The following is a 22,796-nucleotide window of genomic DNA, read 5'->3' as shown; positions in this document are numbered from 1 at the left end:
CCAGTTACAGTAGCAATGAGAGAGACAGGGCAAAAGGGAAATTGGTTGTCCTGGATCCTCTCCTCTTTCCAACCCAGTGCCTGGCTCTGCTTTCATTTTCGCTTCCCATTCAAGTTTTTTTCCCTTTCTTCTTTTCTTTCTTTTTCTTTTTATTACAGTATTATTATTTATAAGATCCATCCCTGCTTGTTTAACATCGTATCACCTGGGTTGCGCTTATAATCATTTGTTAATACAGCTACAGTACATGTTAAGCCCTTAATCTATACCGGGTGCACAGTCCAATATGTTTTTAATTATTTCTTCATCTGGGGGTGTTTCTTCATTCTTCCAATACAGTGGACCCTCTACTTATGGAATTAATCCGTATTGGAACAGTGGCTGCAAGTCGAAAAGTCTGTAGGTCGAATCTCCATTGACCTACAATGCATTGAAAACCGATTAATCCCATAACTGGCAGTTTTTATTCTATTTTTGTTCCATTTTGGTTTTTTTCTGGTCTGTAAGTCGATTCTCCGGCTGCAAGTCGAATCTAAATTTTGCAGCCAGAGGAGTCTGTAACTCGAAAAGTCTGTAAGTCGAGCCGTCTGGAAGTCGAGGGTCCGCTGTACTGTGCAAATATGATCGTCGCTGCTGTTAAGATATGCAGTATTAAGTATATACTTTGTTGATCAACACTCTCTGGTATTATGCCTAATTAAAAAAATTCTGGCTTAAAATTTACATTTTAAAAATTATTTTAACAAGCCATATATGTATTTTTATCCAAAACCCTTTTGCTTTATCACATCCCAGTTGTTTTTAATGACATTTTCAGCATTTATTTGACTGATTAGAGAACATTTTAGCTAATCTATCGGGTATTAAATGCCATCTAGAAAACATTTTATATAAACTCTCTTCATAAGAGAATTTTCTTTCTTTTAATGGCTTGCTAATCAAGTGCTAGGGCAATTAGGCAAGAAGCCTCATGGCAGAGTGGTTAAACAGCAGCAAATACTCTGTTCAGGACCTGATCCCCAACTCAGGAAGCCGGCTTGAGGCAGATTCATCCTTCCATCCTTCCAAAGTTGTTAAATTGAGTTATCTAGGTTGTAGTGAGGGTGGGGGTGGAGGGGGCAATGTGTAGCTTACATAATTAAATTGTAAACTGCTTAGAGAGCTTCCAGCATTATGGGGCAGGGTATAAGCAGCACACTTTGCTTTTGCTTTAGGCAACCAAGGGAAAAAAAGAGTAAGGACTGGGCAGAGAAAGAGAGGAGGAAGTTTTAAGGTAGATTTGCTTGAACTGTGCCTCCTGCAAATCTTCCTTAAACTTCTGTCTTCTCCTCTCTCTCTGTGCCCTGTTAGTATGCTCTGTCATACTATTGTAGCACCATTGAGAGTGTCCTAACCTATGGCATTCTGGCATGGTTTGGGAGTAGCTCTGTAGCGGACAAAAAAGCTCTACAGAGAACCATTAAAATTGCCCAGAATATCATCGGGCTCCAGCTACCAACCCTGGATGACATCTTCACATCCCGCTGTCTAAGGAAATCACATAGCATCCTGAGAGACTCTTCCCATCCTGCTTATAACTTTTTTGAACTGTTACCATCTGGCAGAAGATATAGAACAATTAAGACTCGAACCACACGTTTTCTCAATAGTTTTTATCCCAGAGCTATAATTGCAATTAATAATGAGCTTAAAGACCACCAGTAGTGAATAATTAGTTGGACTGTGTTACTTGGCCTGTGGTGTAGATGTTTGTATTTTTAGTGGGGGACTTTTAGTGGGTGGGGAGTGTTTGGGAATTTTATGTGTGTGCATGTGTCTGGTCTCTGGGTGTCTGTGAATTTCGTTGTATGTGTATATAACAATGACAATAAATTATTATTATTATTTAAAAAAGAAGCTGGAAAGAAATCCGAAATAAAATTTTTATCCTGTCTCTCTGCTAATTCCTGTCGCTCTTTGGCTAGCTAGATGTCCTAGCAAGCCGGTAAAAAAGAAAGAAAGGGAACAGGAAGAGGAAAAGAAGCCGACCCAGCCAGCAGGTGTTAAATGGTTAACATAAATAAGACTGATTTCCATGTCTCACTTTGTGCTGACTTCTGTGTGGTTGGCTGAAGCGAATTAACCTGGGGAAACCGAATTTCCAAGATGTAGCTTCACAGCTAATCTGTTTGTATTTCCCCCGCTGTACAGATGCATCCTCAAAAGGCAAAGCAGAGATCAAACAGAGTTCTTCTACTGAGTGAGACAAATCAGGTGAAGGTGATCTGGAGAGGAAGGACAGGTGTTGTTGAAAGTGCCCCTGGATTTTTTCACTGGATCAATGGATATTGCTGCTATTTGGGGGGGAAAGGGCTATAAATGGAAGTTTGACCTTGTCTGATAAAAGTTCCAGTTCTTGGCTTTTGAGATTCAGAGAGACATCAAACAGCTGAAGAGAGTAAATGTAAAAAGATACATTTTTCCACCTTAAGTCATTTCCATAATGGCACCACATTTCCTTAACATTTGTCACAAATTAATAATGACCTCTTGTTTCTTCTCAGTGCGCTACCGTATTTTTTCTATGGGTCATGACATGGAACGTTTGGACAGAAATGTGATAGTTGAGTTTATGGTAAGTATTGTGTGTTCAACAGAAAAGGAAAAAAATGGTGTAGCTCTTGAATTGTGCGTTTGGATTATGTGTCTGAATATGTGCGATGGATGTCTCCATGTTTATAATCTGTGCTCTTGATTCTTCATTACAGTTTTATTTGGTTTTGTGATGATCACTGAGGAAGACCTCAGATGACTCTTAATAGCTTTATTTTGGTGGGGAGGAAATATTTTGTGTGTGCATTTTTCATGAATTTCAATTTCAGATTTTTAAAAAAGGAAATGCTGCCCAATGCCTTCTGAAACTCTGGATTAATACTATTTCTCTAAGGAACAGAGCACACATTCAGGGCAATCCATTTCTCCAAGTGACAAAAAAAGAGAGCAAATGTGCATACATGTTCAAAGGGAAGCATGTATTTCGCTGGGATTGTTGAGTCACACATAACAAAGCAGTTCACATTGCTGTAAGAAATGATGTAAAAGCAGGACAGATGCAGTTGTCTGAAAGGTTGCTTTCACCGTATTAATATATTTCTTATTTGTGGTATTCCTGCAGCGAACCAAGAGTGAAATGTCCATTTTTATCCTCAAAGCTACTCAGAGTTCTGGCTTAACCCAGACCAACCCCCATTTGTTTTGTGGCTGTGTTCGGATCTGGATTCAGGTTTCGCTGGTCTAGATTCAGTGCTCTGACTTTTACATTACTTACTTTATTCCACATCCCAATGGCAGACAACCATTGTGAAGACAGGCTAAATCTTGTGCTTTACAAGAATTATTACCATGTGGGATATAAATAATATGTGTGGGCAATTTTTGGGCATTCAGACATTTTTTTAAAACTTGGTTCCCTCACCACCACCTCAGACACCTGAAGACATTGTTGTCAGCCAGAATACGATCAACCCTGCATCAACCGTCACCCAGACTTACAACTTACCAGAACTTGTCAGGTAATTTACTACATAATGCCATATAGCAAACCTGCACAGAAATTGAGCTGAAACAGCAATTTTGGAAAAAAAACAAAAAACAAAAGAAGACTCATTTAAGGTAGGAATATTCTGAACACTTGTATACATTTTGTTTGTTGGAGTACAGTAGTTGCTATTGCTTGTTTTAAAGGCTGGCTACACTGTGATTTATCCCCTATTTTGATCTGCTGACAGCATAGTGAGGTGTGGTCTATTTTTATGAACCAAACCAGCCCTTTTAAGTGTTAAATTAGACCTTTTTGGATAATCAGCAGGGGCTACTATTTTTTCTGCTGTGAGTTGCAATGATTTGTTTTAGTTGCTTCCCGGCATGTGTGATTACAGATCTTGCTCCAAAGGGGCAGGCATATGGGTGTACGCCTCTCCCTTTCTTCTGCTCCTGTCTGTGCTCCAAATGCTTTTCTTTTCTTTTCTTTTTTTTTTATTTATTATCCAAAGCATCATCATCCCACTTCCAAAGGGAGGGAGGGAGAGATGCTATTTCTTTCTCAGATGTCTTTTTAGATTACGAGAACATGGCTTTTGAGTGATTTAAAGTGCAGTGTGATTTCTTGTCCCAAAACTACCTGGGAAAAGTCCACATGTGTCTCTGAACAGAAGGATCCATTTAAATGCCATAGCACACTTCAAGCAACCCTTTTGAACCAAATTTGGTATAAGGCAATCTGGGGTAATTTCCCCTCTCTGGACACATCCTTGGTCCTGCCCATTTATTCCCTTCTGTCTTTCAAGGAAAGCAGGCAGCACTAATCCAAACAATTTTCCCAACACCCCTGTGAGATGGATAGGTGGATACTGGATGTTCTGTGCCACTCATGAAGTCCATGGGCAAATGGATATTTGTAACTTGAAAGGAGGAAGACCTAGATTTTATCCCTTTCTGTTCATGTCCTACAACTTTGTGGTCATTCATTCTATTCAGAGTTTGAGCCTGTTTTCCATGGATGGACATAGAAGATCATAAAATATATCCAACTCAATTGTCATCCCAAATGTGTTTGAGAAGAGCAACGGCGGTCATTTCATGCATGTTCTCATGTGTGCATAAAACTGAAACTAATTAAGATCTTTTTCATTTTATTTTTCTAGTTTGGGAACTTGGAAAGTTGTGGCCAAGTATCAAGATGCCCCAGATGAGAGTTTCAGCACACAGTTCGAAGTCAAGGAATATGGTAGGAAGAAAAGCCATCCTTGTGCCGAGCTTTCCCTCCCTAATTCCCAACTTCATTCTTTTTAATCCAAGTAGATTTTTAGGTAAGACTAATTACAAAGAACATAGTTTTGCTGCCATGTACATTTTAGTGTCCATAGATAATGGCTGACTCTACAATTTAAACAACAGACTCTTCCTCAGGGAAGACGCTTTGTTTTCTCCCTTTTTTTCACTGGAACATTGACAGTTTATCCTACAAGATTGCTGGCTTTATTTATTATAGATAAAAAGATGTTTGAGAAGGAAAGCCCATATGATAAGATCTGCTGCCAGTCTTTCATGAATGCTTATGTTCTCTTATTCCCCCATCACTTTTTCCAGTGTTGCCAAGCTTTGAAGTTGTTGTGGAACCAGCAGAGAAGTTTTATTATGTTGACAGCAACAGAGATTTCCAAGTGTCTATCACTGCAACGTAAGTGTATGCCAACCTAGGAGAAAAACAAAGTGTCAAAACCGGTGGATTTGGGGGAGAATTTGGAGGAGGAGGTTTCAGAAATTCTTTACGCATTCATAAAGGGATATCTCCTTTAGGTCCCTGGAGCTGCAACGGATGTGTTGAAGCAATCACATTTGTTTAGATAAAATTAAAGAATCATAGAATAATGGAGCTGGAAGGGGCTTATAAAGCCATCGAATCTAACCCCCTGCTCAGTGCAAGAATCCAAATCAAAATATATCAGACAGTAAAGGTTCCCCTTGACATTTAGTCCACTCGTGTCCAATTCTAGGGCGCGGTGCTCATGCCCATTTGCAAGCCATAGAGCCAGCATTTATCCGAAGACAGTTTCCATTGTCACGTGGCCAACGTAACTAAACACAGAACACCATTACCTTCCCACTGAGGTGGTACCTATTTATCTACTTGCATTTTTACATGCTTTCGAATGGCTAGGTTGGCAGGAGCTGGGACAAGTGACGGGAGCTCACTTGGTTGTGGGGATTTGATCTTATGACTGCTAGTCTTCTGACTTTACAACACAGAGGCTTCTGCGGTTTAACCCGCAGTGCCGCCACGTCCCATAGTTGTCTAATTTTCTAAGGAATACTCCTAGCATTGAAGTGCTAGCATTATCATATCCTTAGGTAATTGGTTCCAAGAGCCAGATTTTGATCTTAGGGTCCCCAAGGTACTTTAGGTTCAGTGGACCTCTCATACACAGGAATTAAAAATATATGGAAAATCACCATATTTACACATCAAAGTCCATGTATTGCACATTGTTAGATCTTATATGTACATAGAAAGGTTAAATGAATTATATATCTGAAGTAAATCTAGCCGCCTAGAGTGGTCTTAACCGACCAGATAGGCGGGATATAAATAAAATAAATAAATAAATAAATAAAATAAATACATGCCAGCAAAAATCCAAGTAGATTTTTAGGTAAGACAAATTACAAAGAACATAGTTATGCTGCTATGTACTCTTTAGTGTCCATAGATAACAATGGCTGACTCAACAATTTAAAACAACAAAATTAAACTCTGAACTTGTCAATGCAGTTTTTTAAAGTCTATCTAAGCTAAGTACAGTAAATTATATCAACTTACAGCTACTGTGTATGCATCACATTACAATATCTACAAAAAAATCTTTGTTTCTATACTTGGCATTTGAAAAATCTTTAATTAACTCCTCAAAACGTATCTCCTTTAGAACACTGCCCTCTACATTGAGTAGTCTTTCATGAATAATCATGGTTCTCAGATAATTCTTTATTAGTGCCTGTTTGCTGAATGATCTCTCTCCTGAATGACCATCATGCTCAAATATATTCTAAAAGCTACATTAACATGGAAAAGTATCAATGACAAAGTAGGTTCACTACTTTCTTCAGGTCAACTTCAACCGCTTGAATAACTTTATGTGTGCCGTTGAAACATTCAAGAATTAAATTCCAGATCTTGGCCATCAGAGCAATTTCAGGGCAGTCCGTTTTGCCTGCCAATGTCTGAGCTTCACATGTCTTGCTTCAGGTGTTTGCTCCAAGTCAATTTCAATATCTTTGAATCTACAAGGGCTTCAGTAGTATCAGCTCTTGCTGAGCAACAAGTGTTTGACAGGGGCTTCAAAGTTAGTGTTTTTTTATTTCCTTCCAAAGACTTCATTACATTGGCCAAGTTGTGAGACATACCAAAAAAGGACTATAACTTTTGTATGAAGCCAAAATAACTAACAGCTATTAGTTATTATAAAGCAAGAGATAGCAGCCTGTTTAACAAAATTCAATGAGTGAGCAGCACAGGGAATGAAAACTGCTGCTGTATTCTGATTCTTAAATTTGGCTTGCATTCCTGTGTAGTGATTGGGCATATTGCTAGCATTTTCACAGGATTGCCTTCAGCAGTCTTCAAAATTAATGCCTTCTTTTCATAGAAAAGGTGTAGCCAATACTTCAGCTTTGTGAGAGCCAGTCTGCAGGAAAATTGAAAACCCTTGTACTGGATTCCTAAAAACAGATTGCACAATGGTGATTAGCTGGTCAACATAAGCCAGGTATAATGCTGAATGTATGGAAACTGAGAAATATTTGGCAGTTTTCAGTTCTGCCACAATATAATCCTTAACATACTTAGCCATCAGCAATTATTTCATAATTGGTTGGTGATAAGTATGACTGCTTTCCACTTCCAGGCGACCCATCAGAAATGGATCAAATTGTGCAATCAATTCCATAATTCCTAAAAAAATTGCTATTATGCTTGGATCCTGTGAGCACTTTGCTACCCCTAAATGCCAGGCCTGTGTCAGCTAAAAAAATTGTTACAGCCACAGCTCTGCACAATACTTCAGTCCACTATTTCTTGTTTCCTTGCACTTGTTTTTCCAACTCCCTGTCAACATCAGAAGATTCCCCAGGAAGTCAGGTGGCTGGGTCTGGATCACATGATGGTGCCTCATTGTCAATATCTGAAGTTTCTGTAAGATGTTATGATCCATCACCTTCAATATTGTGATTTGATATGTTACTCTCATCTTCTGCATATGTATTTCGGAGTAGAGGTGGTTCCTCAGAAGGGACCTATGGATCTGGTTTTTCATGATTAGCTTCTTTATTTTCCTTTGTTGAAGCAGAGAAAAATTCAGTAACACATTTCTTTCATTCCTTTATTTGGAAACCGAGGCAGCTGAATTTTTTGTGGCATACTGGGTCACTCTTGTCAGACTATAATTTGAGGACATGCACACATGCACATACACAGTCATAGGTTACCTTCCTCAAGGGTTTAAGAGCTCCTCTATGTGTGGTTCACTTGAGCTAGTAAAATTCATTTAGAATTGATACAACATGCTCAGGGTCAGGTTAAGACCTTTAGATGCCCTAAGCACTGAAAAGATTATGGTGCCTCTTAAAGTTAAAATGTATGGCGGGCATCGTCCTCTCACCGCCTTGCTCACACAATCATATCAGTATTCTTCTGAGTATCAAAGTATCTTTTCATTGTTGCAATAATTTCATGCAAGATCAATGTGTCTATCTTTACAAGCTTTATTTATCTACATTGCTATTTGAAGATTGAATGTAAGTTGTAGGCAGATATTTAAGTCATGTGATAATCATGTTTCAGGATTTAAGGAGCATACATTAAAAGAAATGCAGGAACTTATAGCCTGAACAGGCAGAGAATACATCTCTAAAATAAATCATTAAAAGTAAAAAAGTTAAAAGCTTTTAAAGCCTTATCCTAAAACTGTAACTGTTAACGTCTATTGCAGGGAGGGAATCCATGTCTTCTGTGTACTTTCTTTGTGCTGCTTCATTATCTTTTCCTATTGCTTGCAATGCCTGCCTGGCGATAATTATCTTTTCAAAGATTCAATTTTAAAAGTAATTTTAGGGCACTTTTTCCTGCAATTACCATAGTCATTAAACATTCTTTGACAGAGTTTCAAACCTTGACAGCACTGCACATTTGCCTGCAGGGTCATAGACTGTCTTTTGGGAGAAAACTAAGCTGAAGTAAGAACGCAGCACTTCTGCCTTTTCTCTTCCATCCCCACTGAGTAGCTGAGCCACTACTGTATTTCTTATCTCTGATTTTCTTTTTCCTACACATATACTGTATCTGAAGAATGCTTTTTCGTTGCTTGTAGGGTTTCTTGATAACCCCTCAGCCTTTCTAACACCATTTGTGCAACCTTTCTGTACTCTTCCTTTGTGGCCTGGCCTTACTTCCACTTCCTACATGAGCCCTTTTGAAAAATACGATCAGGTCATCTCTGCCTTTTTTGTGAAGCCACATTGGGTTTTCTCTCTCTCTCTTCTGTCTTTTTTTCTTCTCGGAATTGTTTGTAGTTGTGCCTTTAGAATTTCTCTTTTTAAAGAAACTCCCACCCATCTTGGACTCCTTTTTCTATCAAGTTCTCCTGCCACAAGACCTTAGGTATAATTGTCTTGAGTTAATTAAAATTGGATTTCTTATAATCCAGCATATGTGTGCAGCCATAAAGGTGACTGTAAGAAACGGTTCTGTTTCCCTCATTCTTCCAGCCCTTGTGATGTTGACTTTAAACCTCTCCCCTCCCACTTTATGTGTGAGCAGGACACATGAAGAAACAAGGAGGTCTACTTTGGCTCTTCATTTCATTTTGTCCTTCTAGATTCCTCTATGGGAAAAAAGTAGAAGGCGTAGCCTTTGTCCTCTTTGGAGTGAAAATAGATAACGACAAGAAGAGCATTCCAGACTCACTCAGGAGAATTGAGGTAAGGCTGCTAGTATTTGTGAGTGTGTGTAGAACTGTGCTTCATACAACCCACAGTATGCATTGGATTGTGGATTACCTGAAAACAGGCACGAAGTTCTACATATCTGACTTTAATGTGATTCTGCACATTAAAGCAGATGTGGAGCAGCCGCCAAATGGCCAGTGCTGGGAAGCTTTCTGCTGCTACTCACCATGCTGGAGTTAGGGCACCAACTCACCTGTTAGTTGTTGTTATGTGCTTTCAAGTCAGAAACAACTCATGCTGGCCCTAACAGGTTTTCAAGGTAAGTAAAATATTCAAGGAATGGTTTACCTGTTCTAATCTCCCAGTGGGTTTCCATGTCTAAGTGGACATTTGAACCGAGGCTTCCTGAACCCCAGTCTGTTACTCAATACACTACACCACACTAGGTATTCCTCACCTGCTTGACATCTGGCAAAAAGAAAACTGCTGAAGCTGCCTCCCTCCCTTGCTGGCAAAAACAATGTCACCGACCAGTGTTGAGGAAGCCAAGAAGCCTCCTAGCACTGGCCAAGTGGCAGGAATATTCTTGCTTGAGGGCCAGCTCTATATTTGCTGGATCTTGAATCCCTGAAACCAGTCCTGTCAGCAGCTGGGAAGCCTCCTAGAACTGGCCTGCTGGTGATGGAAGCCCTGGTGCGATTTAAGAATGGGGCCAATGCATGTTTTTAAAAACTGCACCAACGCTTGTGCATTTGCAGTGTCAAAAGTTGCTGAGAAGTCCCTTTGCAATGTGTGGAATGTGTAATTACAATGTGTGTGCATGCCTGTGTGAATATGTACACGTGTATATGCAGCTGACTGTGTTGTGTGTGTCTTTGATTTTCTCCTTTGTCTGGTGTTTTCCTTTCAGATTGCTGAAGGGGAAGGGGAAGCGGTGCTTACAAGAGCTATGCTTCAATCCAGATTTCGCAACCCCAACGAGCTCATTGGGCACTCCCTTTATGTCTCTGTAACAGTGATGACGGCTTCGGGTAAGTGATGAGTTTAAGGCAAGAGGAAAATACAAATGGTTCATATGTACAAACAATGGAGTCTACTTTGCTTGATACAGTTCAAAGTTATGTGTCAGACCTTTCAAAATTTCTGCTCAAGATTATTAGATTGTTTGCATCTTTGGCTTTAATTCCTCTACGTCAAACCCACTACATGGAAGCTCTTGTTCAGGAGACTTGGAATTTGCTTATTCCCCTGTTGGTGCAGAGAAAAAACAAGGGGAGGTCTTCACAGTCTGTCCCTTCCCTTGCAAATGGAAAACAAAAATGACCAATCTGGATGCTTCTTGCTTAATGGAAACAGAGCCTTTTAATTGCTCTCTAGACTAGAGAGATTCAGATACTAAAGGAATGATTGTTGTGCACTGCTGACACCCTTTGGTATTACAGTATCTTCTGCATTTCCATTATACTTTATCAATCAGAAAGTAAGTCTGACTAGAACTGCTCCATTTCACCTTCTCACCCTTCTTGGTGCAGATCTGCCCAGACATTCTTCTCCCATGACCACATCTGGCTCGAGACTGCCCTGCTTACACCGTACCTGTCCTTATGCCCTGGATTTCCAAACAATATATGATGCAGAACACATTGGTCTCTGGTGAAGTGGCTGGTCTCTGTGCACAGAAATGTTGCCTGTTTCTGTGACAGAGAGTATGTCATCTTGCGTGTACTTTGGATGTCTAAAGGAGCACATGCCACATTCTATAATTCACTGAAGAAAATGGGGTGGGTTTTTTTTGTGCATTTGTCATTCTCTGTGTGTTTATTATAGCAGTAAATTGGGTTCTCAGGAGTTGTGGGTCCTCAGTGTGGGGCAAGATCCCAAGAAAGACTTATCCTTTGGCAAGGGAAGTATTAGATGTTTGTTAGCTCAAATGGGGCAGCAAAAAGTCTCAAAGTCTAGGCCCTTGCTGTATATGAGATAGATGTGTACTATATAAAACATGTAGCAATAGGAGTACCAGTAGTAATTGTTGCTATCTACCATAAAGTCATCTCCATCTTACGGTGACCCTGTGAAGGACCGACCACCAAAAGGTTGTATCACTAACAGACCGGCTCAACTCTTGCAAAATCAGGGTTGTGGCTTCCTTTATGGAATCCATCCTTTAGAACAGTGGTTCTTAACCTTGGGTTACTCAGGTGCTTTTGAACTGCAACTCCCAGAAACCCCAGCCAGCACAGCTGGTGGTGAAGACTTTGGGGAGTTGCAGTCCAAAAACATCAGAGTAACCCAGGGTTAAGAACCACTGCTTTAGAGTCTGGCATTGTGTTTCAGTTTCATTTCGATCCTGGCAGCAAGAATGTGCTGCACTGCTTTTTCTGCACAAGGTCCTTGTTGTCAAAGTTCAGCATTGGTTAATATGACCTCTCTGTGTAGTTTTCTCTTCAAAGGACTTAATAGATTTTGTAGTCTATCCAACACATAGGGCTTCTTCAGAAGACAAACAGAGGTGAAGCACAATTGCCTAAGAAACAGAATGTTTGGAATTTATTGGATCTCAAGAGGCTGATTCTGAAATAATTTGGGAGAGAAATGTCCTCCCCCTCGAACAATTTGCCTTCATATTTTAGCCTGCCTTTCCTGTGTTCTTTCTGCAGGCGGCGACATGGTGGTGGCAGAGAAAAGTGGCATTAGCATTGTGACATCTCCCTATCAGATCCATTTTACCAAAACCCCCAAGTACTTCAAGCCAACAATGCCCTATGAACTGACGGTAACCTCATCTCTTTTCTTCATATGGTGTTATTTGTGCTATCTCAAATCCAGAAAGAAACATATGAACAGCAGTAGAACTCTCACATCACAGATGTGTCAGCGCTAGTGATCTAGGCTCAGGAGGCACCTCTTGATTTCATGCTCAGTCACTTCTTCTGAATTGCTCCAGGTGTATGTCACCAATCCTGATGGCTCCCCAGCCGCCCGTGTCCCTGTGGTGTCAGAGCCCCTTGCAGCAAATGCGATAACACAGAATGATGGGACTGCCAAGCTGGTCCTGAACACGCCAGGAAATGCGCAAGAGCTAAGGATCACAGTAAGTCACTCTGAGTTTATACGAAATATATTTAAATGCATTGTCATTGGTGGTTATTTTACGTTTTACACACAGAACAGTGGGTGATTTTCAATATGCTTGCAGTTTCAGGGCACGACACATTGATCATTGGGGGTCACCTGCTTTGTGTTTAGAACTTTGAGTGGGCAACTTGTAACCTTAAGATGGTATTTTCTTGTGGCTTAATTCCATACAGTCCTTGGGCTCATTTCAAAATCCTTCTGGAAGTCATCATTGCTGACCCCCAGCAAAAGATGCAGATCAGGAAGAGGAAAACGGAGGGAGGGAGGGAGGGAGAGAGAGAGAGAGAACCCACAATCCCACTTATTTTTGTCTTTATCCCAGCTATCATTGGTTTCATCTTCTATGTGTATATACATTCATTTGCACCTACCATGAATCTTCTTATCTCTGAGGTTATCATTGAAAGGATTCACATTTTCTGTCAGACTTGGTTAATCTTCTCTCCCTCTCTAGGTGAAAACCAACCATGAGGGACTCCCAAGAGAACGCCAGGCAACCAAGAGCATGGTGGCTAGAGCTTACCAAACCCAGGGAGGATCTGGAAACTACCTGCATTTAGCAGTCTCAGCTACAGAGCTCAAGGCTGGGGACAACTTGCTCATCAATTTCAATTTGAGAAGCAACAACCAACAAGTCCTAAACAAAAACATGTATTTTACCTACATAGTAAGTGCAATTGATATGAACAGAGTGGAGCTCCAAGGCCTGAATCTTTGTATAACACTGAAGTTAAAGTGGGGGAGGGAACCATAGGCCCCTTCATTGCTGGGGAGTAGGACTTAGGAATCTTGCCTAAAACTTCTGCCTTCTTGAGAATTCCTGAACAGGTTCAGACATGACCCTTATGTGGAGTCAACAATAAGCTTTATGCAGCTAAATGTGGATTACTTTACCATCTATGTCCTGTACAAGGAGGGTTGTCTTCAAATACTTCATAGATGACATCCAACTCCTGAAATCTATGGTGGATTTCAGAATGAGTATGAAGGCAGGATCTGTTCTCAGTCATCCCACAGTGCAGGACATGCAGTAATGGGCTCAAACTGCAGGAAGCCACATTTAGGCTGAATATCAGGAAAATCTTCTTAACTGTTAGAGCAGTATGCCAATGGAACCAATTACGGTACCTCAGAAGTTGTTGAGTACTCCAGTGTTGGAGGCATTCAAGAGAAGATTGGACAACCATCTGTCATTTCTGCTTTGATTTGAATTCCTGCATTGAGCAGGGAGTTGGATTTGATGGCCTTATAGGCCACTTCTAGCTCAATTATTCTCTGATTCTATATTAAATAAACTAAAGTCAGCATGTACAGTATACAGAGAGGCTGGCACTTTTCTACATGCATTGATTTTTTTTATCCTGTGGTTTTCTGTTTTCTGGTACCAGGTATTGGCCGATATCCTGTTCCATAGCTTCCCTGGCACAGTGGAAGTGACATCACCATCATTGGTAGACTGCCACTAATCAAAATGTTCCTCTTTTGAATTTGGGTTGTGTTGAACTTTGCCTCATTATGTCTGAGTTATGCACAACCTAAAATTGAAGGAGGAACTCTTTAATTAGCTGCCATCTTCTACTGGCACTAACATTGCTTCCACTAGGCTGGTAAATCTGCCAGAGGAGGGGGAAAAACGCCTGCACTCCTTGCTTCCAGTGAAGTGTTCTTTAGCTGCAGTGAGTTTAGAAGAGAGAGCGGCTACATATGTTATAGAAATATAGGCTGTGATTACACTGGAAAATAATATGGGATTTGCTGTGGAGGTAAAATGGATGCATTCGTTTTTAAAAATATAATCAAATGACACAAAGGCCAGTTGTGAACCAGTTTTTCCCCCTACTGCTGAAGGCTTCTACTTTTTTTCAAGCTGGACCAATTTGAAGGGTATTTTCCCTGTGTGATCAGTTGTTTCATTCCCCAGAAAGACAAGGAGTGTGACTGTGGATAGTATTTTGGTGACATACTAAGCTGAGCATTCTGTTTTAGACAGTGGGAGCACCCATCTCTATGATCTTTCTCCCTAGTCTCCTGATCCTTCTCCCTTCAAGATGTTTATGAACCTCCATAGTTCCAGAGGATGCTGTTCCTTGGGGTGAAAGGCTCCCAGGCACTATAGTTTACTCCTTGTGTGTATACTTTAGACCGCTGGACTATAAAATGGATTAATTTTATGCTTTTCATTTTGTGGATTGCTTTGGACTATTCTTGGTAAATTTTTAGCTGTCATTGTATCTTAGATTTTAGCACTCTCTGAGTTGGATTTTGTTCATTTTCTAAAGGAAAAATCTATTGTGCTATGAACTATGAACATTGTTTTAAAATGCAAGAAAGCAGTAAACACTTCCATATTACATTATTGCAAAAGAAGTGAAGAACTGTTCTATTCTGTTGACTGTGTGTGTTAAGTAGTTCCTCCTTCTCAGCATCACATTCTTCAAGCCAATTAATGGTCTTATTCCTAATATTATGCCTTGTTTATCATTAGATCTTAACTAAAGGGAAGATACTGATGGTTGGGAGGCAGCCAAGGATAGCTGGACAGAATCTGGTGACCATGTCTCTGCGCATCACCCCAAATCTCATCCCTTCCTTCCGTATTGTGGCTTATTACCCAGTGGGGAACAATGAGATCGTGGCCGACTCTGTCTGGGTAGACGTGAAGGACACCTGTATGGGAACGGTAGGTCAGTCTTTCTGATGATTTATATAGCAATATCAGTGCATGGCACCCTTTTACAGATGCTGGGGTGAAAGTGTGGGAACTCTATACTTGTTTTTTCCCAGACAGCTCCTGTGTCTTCAGTTGTGCGTTGTAAATTAAGCCGTATACTTCTTCTGTTCTTTGACTTTGAAAGAGAGAAGCATGCAGGAGAGATCAGAGTCATATTCACAGTCTTATCTAAGAGCCTGTGATAGGAAAACAGCAGGTTGTCAATTTTCTCTGTCACAAAACTGAACCTCTTGGTTGCCTTTGTTCAAACAGCTGATTGTGAAAGGAGCAACTGCGGCTGACAATCAAATCCATGAACCAAGAGATCTAGTGACAATCAAGGTGGAAGGGGATGCAAACGCTCGGGTCGGTCTTGTGGCTGTGGACAAAGGGGTTTACGTCCTAAACAAAAAATACAAGCTTACCCAAAGTAAGGTAAGGCAGGAAATTCCTTGGATATGGGACACCAAACTCAGATGTTTTTTCATCTTGAACTTTGCTGAATTTATGCACTATTTTCCCCATGGCTTGTATTTACTCTGTTGCAGATCTGGGACACAGTAGAAAAGAGTGATATTGGCTGTACAGCTGGCAGTGGCATGAACAATCTGGGTGTGTTTGAAGATGCTGGCCTTACCCTGGAGACCAGTAATAAGCTCTCCACAAAACAAAGATCAGGTATGATGAGATCCATGATCTGACAAAGGATTTGCAGTGTGAAAAGTGTCCTTCATCTGCAACAGTGGTCTGTTGCCTGCAGCACTAAGAATCTGAAAAGTATGCCCTAAGATCTTGGACAGAGGATGCTGAGATGGAGGATCTGGTAATGACATGTTAATATCTCAGTTCCATCCACAACATGGTTTGCAAAGACATGCCACAAGCCCCAGAAGGTTGGAATTTCTTAGGAAAAGAAGTATCAGGACTCGGAATGGAGCAATGTTGGGTTAAACATGTTCTCTCACATTTAATCATTCCTCTGTCCCACATTACATCGTCTGTACACTTTTTTTTGCATAGAAATGGTGGTTGTGTATGTTAGTATGTATATCTCTGACACATCGTTGAACCTTAAGGCTGCAGCTCTGTTCTCACTGCCATGGAAGCAAGCCCCATTCTGTTCTGAGAAAACATGTGTAGAATCAGCATTAGAATTTAGCCCTGTCTTCTTTGTTCCTCCCTCTCTTGTTACTCCCAGATGCCAAATGCCCTGAAGCTGCAAGACGGAGACGCCGTCGTTCTGTGCAACTCATCGAGTCGAAGGCAAGCAAAGGTAAGTGAATAGTGTGAATAGCTTCCAGTTCTCTTAAAGGGATCAGGACATTTGGGTAATTTCTGATGGAACACAATTGGGAAATGGGCAGGAGAGCGGTCAAAGAGTGAGCATTTGGCAAGGAGGTGGAAAGACTTTTGTGCGGAGAGCCATTGCCTATCAGAGTAGTTCTTCTTCATGGTCTCTGTGGCATAGAGCCACACTTAGAGCTCCGTGTGGATGTAGTCCTGTTTATCATCTCCACCATGTTTGTCCAGTGCCCCCCCCGAAGTCTCTCCTTAGTTCCTTCTTGTCCACCAGAGTGTTAACATAAAAAGAATGTTCATTGAGCAGTTGAGCTAGTTTTCTCCTTTCTTTTTTTCCAACTATTCCTTCTCTCTTATAGTCAAGCTTCTTTCGGTCATTGTTTCATTGGTTAGTGTTGTTCTTCCCATTTGTCGTACATCAGTGTCTTAATCTCTGTCCTTGTCCTTGTCTTCCCCTCCACCGTGCGGAGGTCCTTGCCCGACTGCATGGCCTCTGAGGCTTTGTTTAAAAAGTGGCCCATTTGCAGAGGCCGCATCGCACCTACCAACCAGTGTCCTCGTGGCCTTTTTTTTTGTCTTGGAGAAGCCCACTTGTCCCAACCTTGCAATACCTGTAAGAGCTTCATGGAACGGGGCCCTCGCATCCGGAAATCTAAACTTTGGGTTTTCTTTTGGGAGTTGTCTCTGAAGGCAGCAGAGCTAGTGGCACAGAACCAACCTCTACACAGTGTCGGTTCCTCCCAAAGAGAACATCCAGGAGCTTGCCAGCACTAGGAGATATACCTCTGCTACTGACCACACTGGTACCGAAATCTCCATCAGCACAGGATACTCCATCTGTGTCACCAGTATCTGTCCACGACATAGCACAGCTCCAGATTATCTCCAGTTGAGATGTACGGTTACCACTGAGATGACTCCCCTCAGTCCTCTTTGCTCAGGGAGGGACAAGGGTTCATTCTCACTTTGATATGCCCCATCCAGAGAACCCATCTAGCCCCACTGATTTGGAATGAAAGAAGCCTAAAAAAAGCCAAGGGTAAGATGTACCACGAGCGCCACGTGACTTCCCCCATTGATCCATCCTTATCAACAGCCATGTTTCCTGGATCAGCCACATTACTGGTAGTGACCTGCTCACACACACTGCTACCGCCTACTCTCCTCACCAAGATGCAGACCCTAATTTCTTCTGTGACCACTTCATCTGTACCACACTCACCAGCTGTTTTGAGTCCTACCCCTCTGGTTTCGACACCCTCAACAGCTCTGACTTTTTCACAGACCTTAGGATTGGCTCTATCATCATCCTTGCTGTCCATGCTCAATGTCATGACCTCAGTACAGTCTCTCCAGTATTGACAATGGACTACTTGACCTCAGCTGCTACCTCCACTGTAATTTTGTCCTTAGGCTCCTAAACACTTGGTGTAAGTCAACTTATTCTTCCTACCCAATTATATACTATAGTTCCTCTGTGTCCTGAGGCTGTGCTGCCTGCTTTTTGAACTATGCCAAAGGAAGCTAGCTCTCCACTGTATGTTATTGTTCTGACTAGTTATGCTAGTGCAGGGAATCCTATTGGAATTCCTGATTAATGTTTTCCAAAGCCAGGCAATGCTAGAGTTCATTTATTTTATATTTCCAAAAGATTGCACTATAAGGTTATACAATACTCAAAGCATTTTAATTACAAAGAGTGCCTACTATCAGATAGGCATATGTCATCTAAAATATTTCTTCAGCTCTTTGTTATTTACTTCCACCATATTTTAATTTTATTATAAGGAAAACCCTTGTTAAAAAGCCTTGTGGTTCAAGCGATATATTAGACACTCATTTTTTCCTCTTGTTTTTCCCCCTAAGTTTACAAATTTTCAATCAAAACATTCATTCACAATATTTGTTTGTTTGTTCGACTTCTATACCACCCATCTGGCTACAAGACCACTCTGGGTGGTTTACGCACAAACAAAAATTAAGACACAAAAGTATAAGACCTCGTTGAATTACAAGCATCAGTGACAGATGTAAAACTCAAATTAAGTAGAATTAAACACCAAATTAAAAAATAAAAATAAGAAATGCAACGTACACCGTAAATAAAATCAGTATAGACATAGTTTAAGAGGCAAGATGGGGGAACAGAAATAAACACTGAAGAATGTGAAGCATTATTCAGATGTAAATTCAGGAACAAATTGCTTAAAAAGCCATGTCTTCAAAGATCATTTAAAAAGTCCCAGAAGACTTTTTAAAGAACTAGAAATTTAAACTGAATCCTGGATATATATCACAAATAAATACTGTACTTGATAGCAATACAAAGGTTATAAACAATTACTTGACTGTAATAAGAGGGACAGATTAGTAATACTATGTAATACTATGTAATACTATGTAATACTATGTTAAAAGAAAACTGATTTGGGTTATGATTTGCCCTCTCAATTAATATTTGAGAATATGTGGGATTTATAATACTGGAAAAAATATATTGAAGAGGAAGGACTGCAAGGAGTCTCAGAAAATGAGTACTAGCACAACCAAAGGTGTAAAAAAGGCGGGGACATCATCAGGAGCCTCCTCCAATGCATCCTCAACAACAGCAAGTCCAGCTCAGCAGAAAATTTTAGGAGATATGATACAAAAGGAACAACAGAGTAAAGAAATGCAATCTATCCTAGAGATGTTTGCAGACATAAAAATAAATCAACAAAGGATAGAAGAAACGATTGGCACAAACCAAGCCAGGCTAGAGAATAAAATGGAAGAGATTAATCAACAGATAACTACATTAACTAACCAAATCTCCGAAATAAATCAGGAAGTCCAACAGAATAAAATACAAATCCAACAGCTAGACCAGAAAAGCACACAAAATAGCCAACAAATAGAAGCATTGAAACAAGAAAAGGACAAAACCCAAGAAATCTTAAAGAAATACGAAGAAGCAACATTGACAATAGAAATGGACAGAGCATCAAATATTCTGAGATTTCGTAACATCCCAGAAAATAATGATATGGATCTACTGGATCAAATGGAGGAAGCCTTAGCAGAATTTCTAGACATAGAAAAATCACAGATGAGTCGCGAAATCGCGGAGATCTTCAGAATAAACTCAAGTTTTGTGAGGAGGAATAAGTTGCCAAGAGATGTCCATATAACCTTTTTGAGGAGGAAAATTAAAGAAGACATACTGAAACGGTCAAGGGAAAGCCCATTAAAGATCCAAGGTGAAGAAATTGAAGTCTTAAAGCAGATCCCTTGGAAAATCTGAGAGATTCGAAAACAATACCTCTTCTTAACAAAAAAATTAAATGAGAAGGACATAAACTTTAGATGGATAATACCCGAAGGAATTATAGTAAACTGGCAGTCAAAAAGAGTTAGATTAGACAACTTGGATAAAGCCAAAGAATTCTATGAGAAATACATCGCTACAATAGGAAAACAAAGTGTTTCAACAGAGGTAGAAGAAGAAAGGTGTGGGACAAGACAACAAGGGAAAAGAAGGGAGATTGACTATGAAATTGAGGGAAAGAGGGAAACCGGAGCAAAAAACCCAATATATAAGTGAACATGGAAACAATAACAACAATATTTTCAGTAAACATAAACGGACTAAACTCTCCAAGGAAAAGTAGGGAAACCTTTTCAAAGCTACAAAAAGAAAAAGCAGATATAATTGTTCTCCAGGAAACTCACATTAAAGAAAAAAATTGTAAATTATTAGAATATCCAAAGATAGGTAAACTGTTTTATGCCTGTGATCCCAAACAAAAGAAAAGAGGAGTCGCTATTTATGTGAAAAGCCATAAGGAAGCCAAATTTATCTATGCAGATCAAGAAGGAAGAACTTTAATGATAGAAACAGAGATCAATAATAAAAAAACACTGGTAGCTGCCATATATGCTCCTAACCAAGCCCAAGAAATATTTTACAAGAGGCTTTATAATACTCTGAGAGAAAAGAACTACCAAAATATTTGTTTAATAGGAGACTTCAACGCTATAGTGGACCCAGTAAAAGACTACAAAAAGAACCATAAAGGGAAAAAGAAAAGAAATACACTACCCAAAACATTTTCTCAAATGATAGAAGAGCTTAGATTGGAAGATACTTGGAGAAGACACAATGAAGACAAGCTACAGTATACTTTTTACTCAACTCGACATGAATCCTGGTCCAGGATCGACATGATTTGGACAACATCTGAGTTGAGGATAGGAATAGAGGAAGTAATTATACAAACAAACATATGGGCAGACCATAACCTGCTTAAAATTACCTGGAAAGGAGAAATGAAACAAAAAGGAAGGTGGACACTCAATACAAAGATCCTGAAAGAACAAGAATTCATAAATAACGCGAAAAAAGAAATGAAATACTACTTCAAAGAAAATGAAACACAACAAACTTCGACACAGATGATATGGGATGCAGCAAAAGCGGTATTCCGTGGACTGGCAATATCATACATAATCAAAAGGAATAAAATAAAAAGACAGAGATACAATAATATGAAAGAAGAACACAAGAAGCTGGAACTAGAGCTACAAAACAACCCTAACAACAAATTGGTGAAAAAGGAAATGAACATCTTGAAACATAAAATGAATCTTATAGAAACAGAAGAAATGGCACAACAAATAAAGGCCGCAAAGCAAGATTTTTTCGAAAATGCAAACAAACAAGGACGCTGGCTAGCATATAAATTGAAGAAACAAAGAGAAAAAAGATTAATAAACAGAATAAAAGACAAAAAAGGTGTACTACAAACTCAGAAAAGCCAAATACATAATATAATAAAGGAATTTTATACTAATCTTTATAAAGCGTGAGTAGTAGACGAGAAGAAGATAAGAAACTATTTGGAAAGAGCAAATCCCCCCAAAATACCAGATGGAATAAAAAAGATGATGAATGCCGAAGTAACAACGATGGAAATAATGGAAAGTATAAATAAGCAAAAAAATGAGAAAACTCCAGGTCCAGATGGGCTTCCCGCGGAATACTATAAAACATTTCAAGAAGAATTACTGGAACCACTAAAAAGGTGTGTAATCAAGCACTAAAAGAAGCAACGATTCCAGAAACCTGGTTGGAAACAAATATCACGCTATTACCCAAGGAAGGAACAGATCTAACTCAAATAGGGAACTATAGCCCAATTTCACTACTTAACGTAGACTGTAAAATATTTGCAAGTGTCATGGCGGAAAGATTGAAAAAATATTTAGTACAATTTATACATGAAGACCAAAATGGCTTCCTCCCCAAACAACAATTAAAAAACAACATAAGAACAATAATAAATATCTTAGAATATTATGAAGAACACCCAGAAAAACAAATGGCGCTTTTATTTTTAGATGCTCAAAAAGCTTTTGACAATCTAAACTGGGAATTTATGAAAGCATAATTGGAAGTCATGGACGTTGGACAAAATTTTCTAAACATGATAAAAGCAATGTATACAAGGCAAATAGCAAAAATAATCGTAAATGGAGAAGGAACAGACAAAATCGAAATCACTAAAGGTAACACGACAAGGGTGCCCACTCTCTCCTCTACTCTTTATTCTTTCATTGGAAATACTGAATAGAGAAGTAAGAAAAAATGAAGAAATACAAGGAACAAAGATTAAAGATGAAGCATACAAACTCCAAGCATTTGCAGATGATTTGGTCTTTATTCTGGAAAATCCAGTGGAAACAGCCTCAAATTTACTTCAGCAAATAAAGGAATACGGCCATGTAGCTGGATTAGAAATAAACCAAGAAAAAACAACATTCATAACCAAAAATCTAACTCAGGAACAAAAGACTCAACTTACATCCAAGACAGGAATTCAAATAGCCAAGAAAGTAAAATATTTAGGAATAAATTTGACTGCTAGAGGGTCCTCATTAAAGGAAGACAATTATGGGAAACTCCTGGAACATATAAAACAAGAGCTGACAAGATGGGAGAAATTACAATTATCATTTCTAGGTAAAATTGCAACGATCAAAATGAACATCCTCCCAAAAGTAATTTTCCTCTTTCAAAATCTACCAATTAAATTAGAGCAGAAATTTTTTCAAGAGCTAAATACTTTAGTTACAAAATTTATATGGCAAAGGAAGAAGCCCAGAATTAAACTTAAACTGTTACAAGATGCAA

General features: G+C 39.5%; 1 protein-coding gene across 1 annotated transcript in view; it reads left to right on the top strand.

Annotated features, from left to right (window-relative positions):
* LOC110070845 (A.superbus venom factor 1) overlaps positions 1-22,796 on the top strand; it is a 106,088-nt gene that overhangs the window by 9,067 nt on the left and 74,225 nt on the right. The window contains exons 4-16 of the mRNA XM_072991546.2: positions 2,544-2,614; positions 3,466-3,551; positions 4,683-4,765; positions 5,128-5,218; positions 9,411-9,513; positions 10,391-10,511; positions 12,138-12,253; positions 12,425-12,571; positions 13,070-13,282; positions 15,101-15,295; positions 15,599-15,760; positions 15,874-16,003; positions 16,524-16,598. Coding sequence (XP_072847647.2) covers positions 2,544-2,614; positions 3,466-3,551; positions 4,683-4,765; positions 5,128-5,218; positions 9,411-9,513; positions 10,391-10,511; positions 12,138-12,253; positions 12,425-12,571; positions 13,070-13,282; positions 15,101-15,295; positions 15,599-15,760; positions 15,874-16,003; positions 16,524-16,598 — 1,593 coding nt within the window. The remainder of the gene's footprint in view (positions 1-2,543; positions 2,615-3,465; positions 3,552-4,682; positions 4,766-5,127; positions 5,219-9,410; positions 9,514-10,390; positions 10,512-12,137; positions 12,254-12,424; positions 12,572-13,069; positions 13,283-15,100; positions 15,296-15,598; positions 15,761-15,873; positions 16,004-16,523; positions 16,599-22,796) is intronic.

This window comes from Pogona vitticeps, chromosome 2, assembly GCF_051106095.1.
Source record: "Pogona vitticeps strain Pit_001003342236 chromosome 2, PviZW2.1, whole genome shotgun sequence".
Classification (NCBI taxonomy): Eukaryota; Metazoa; Chordata; class Lepidosauria; order Squamata; family Agamidae; genus Pogona; species Pogona vitticeps.
Note: the sequence above shows the minus strand (reverse complement) of the source record. Positions and strands in the feature narration are given on the sequence as shown.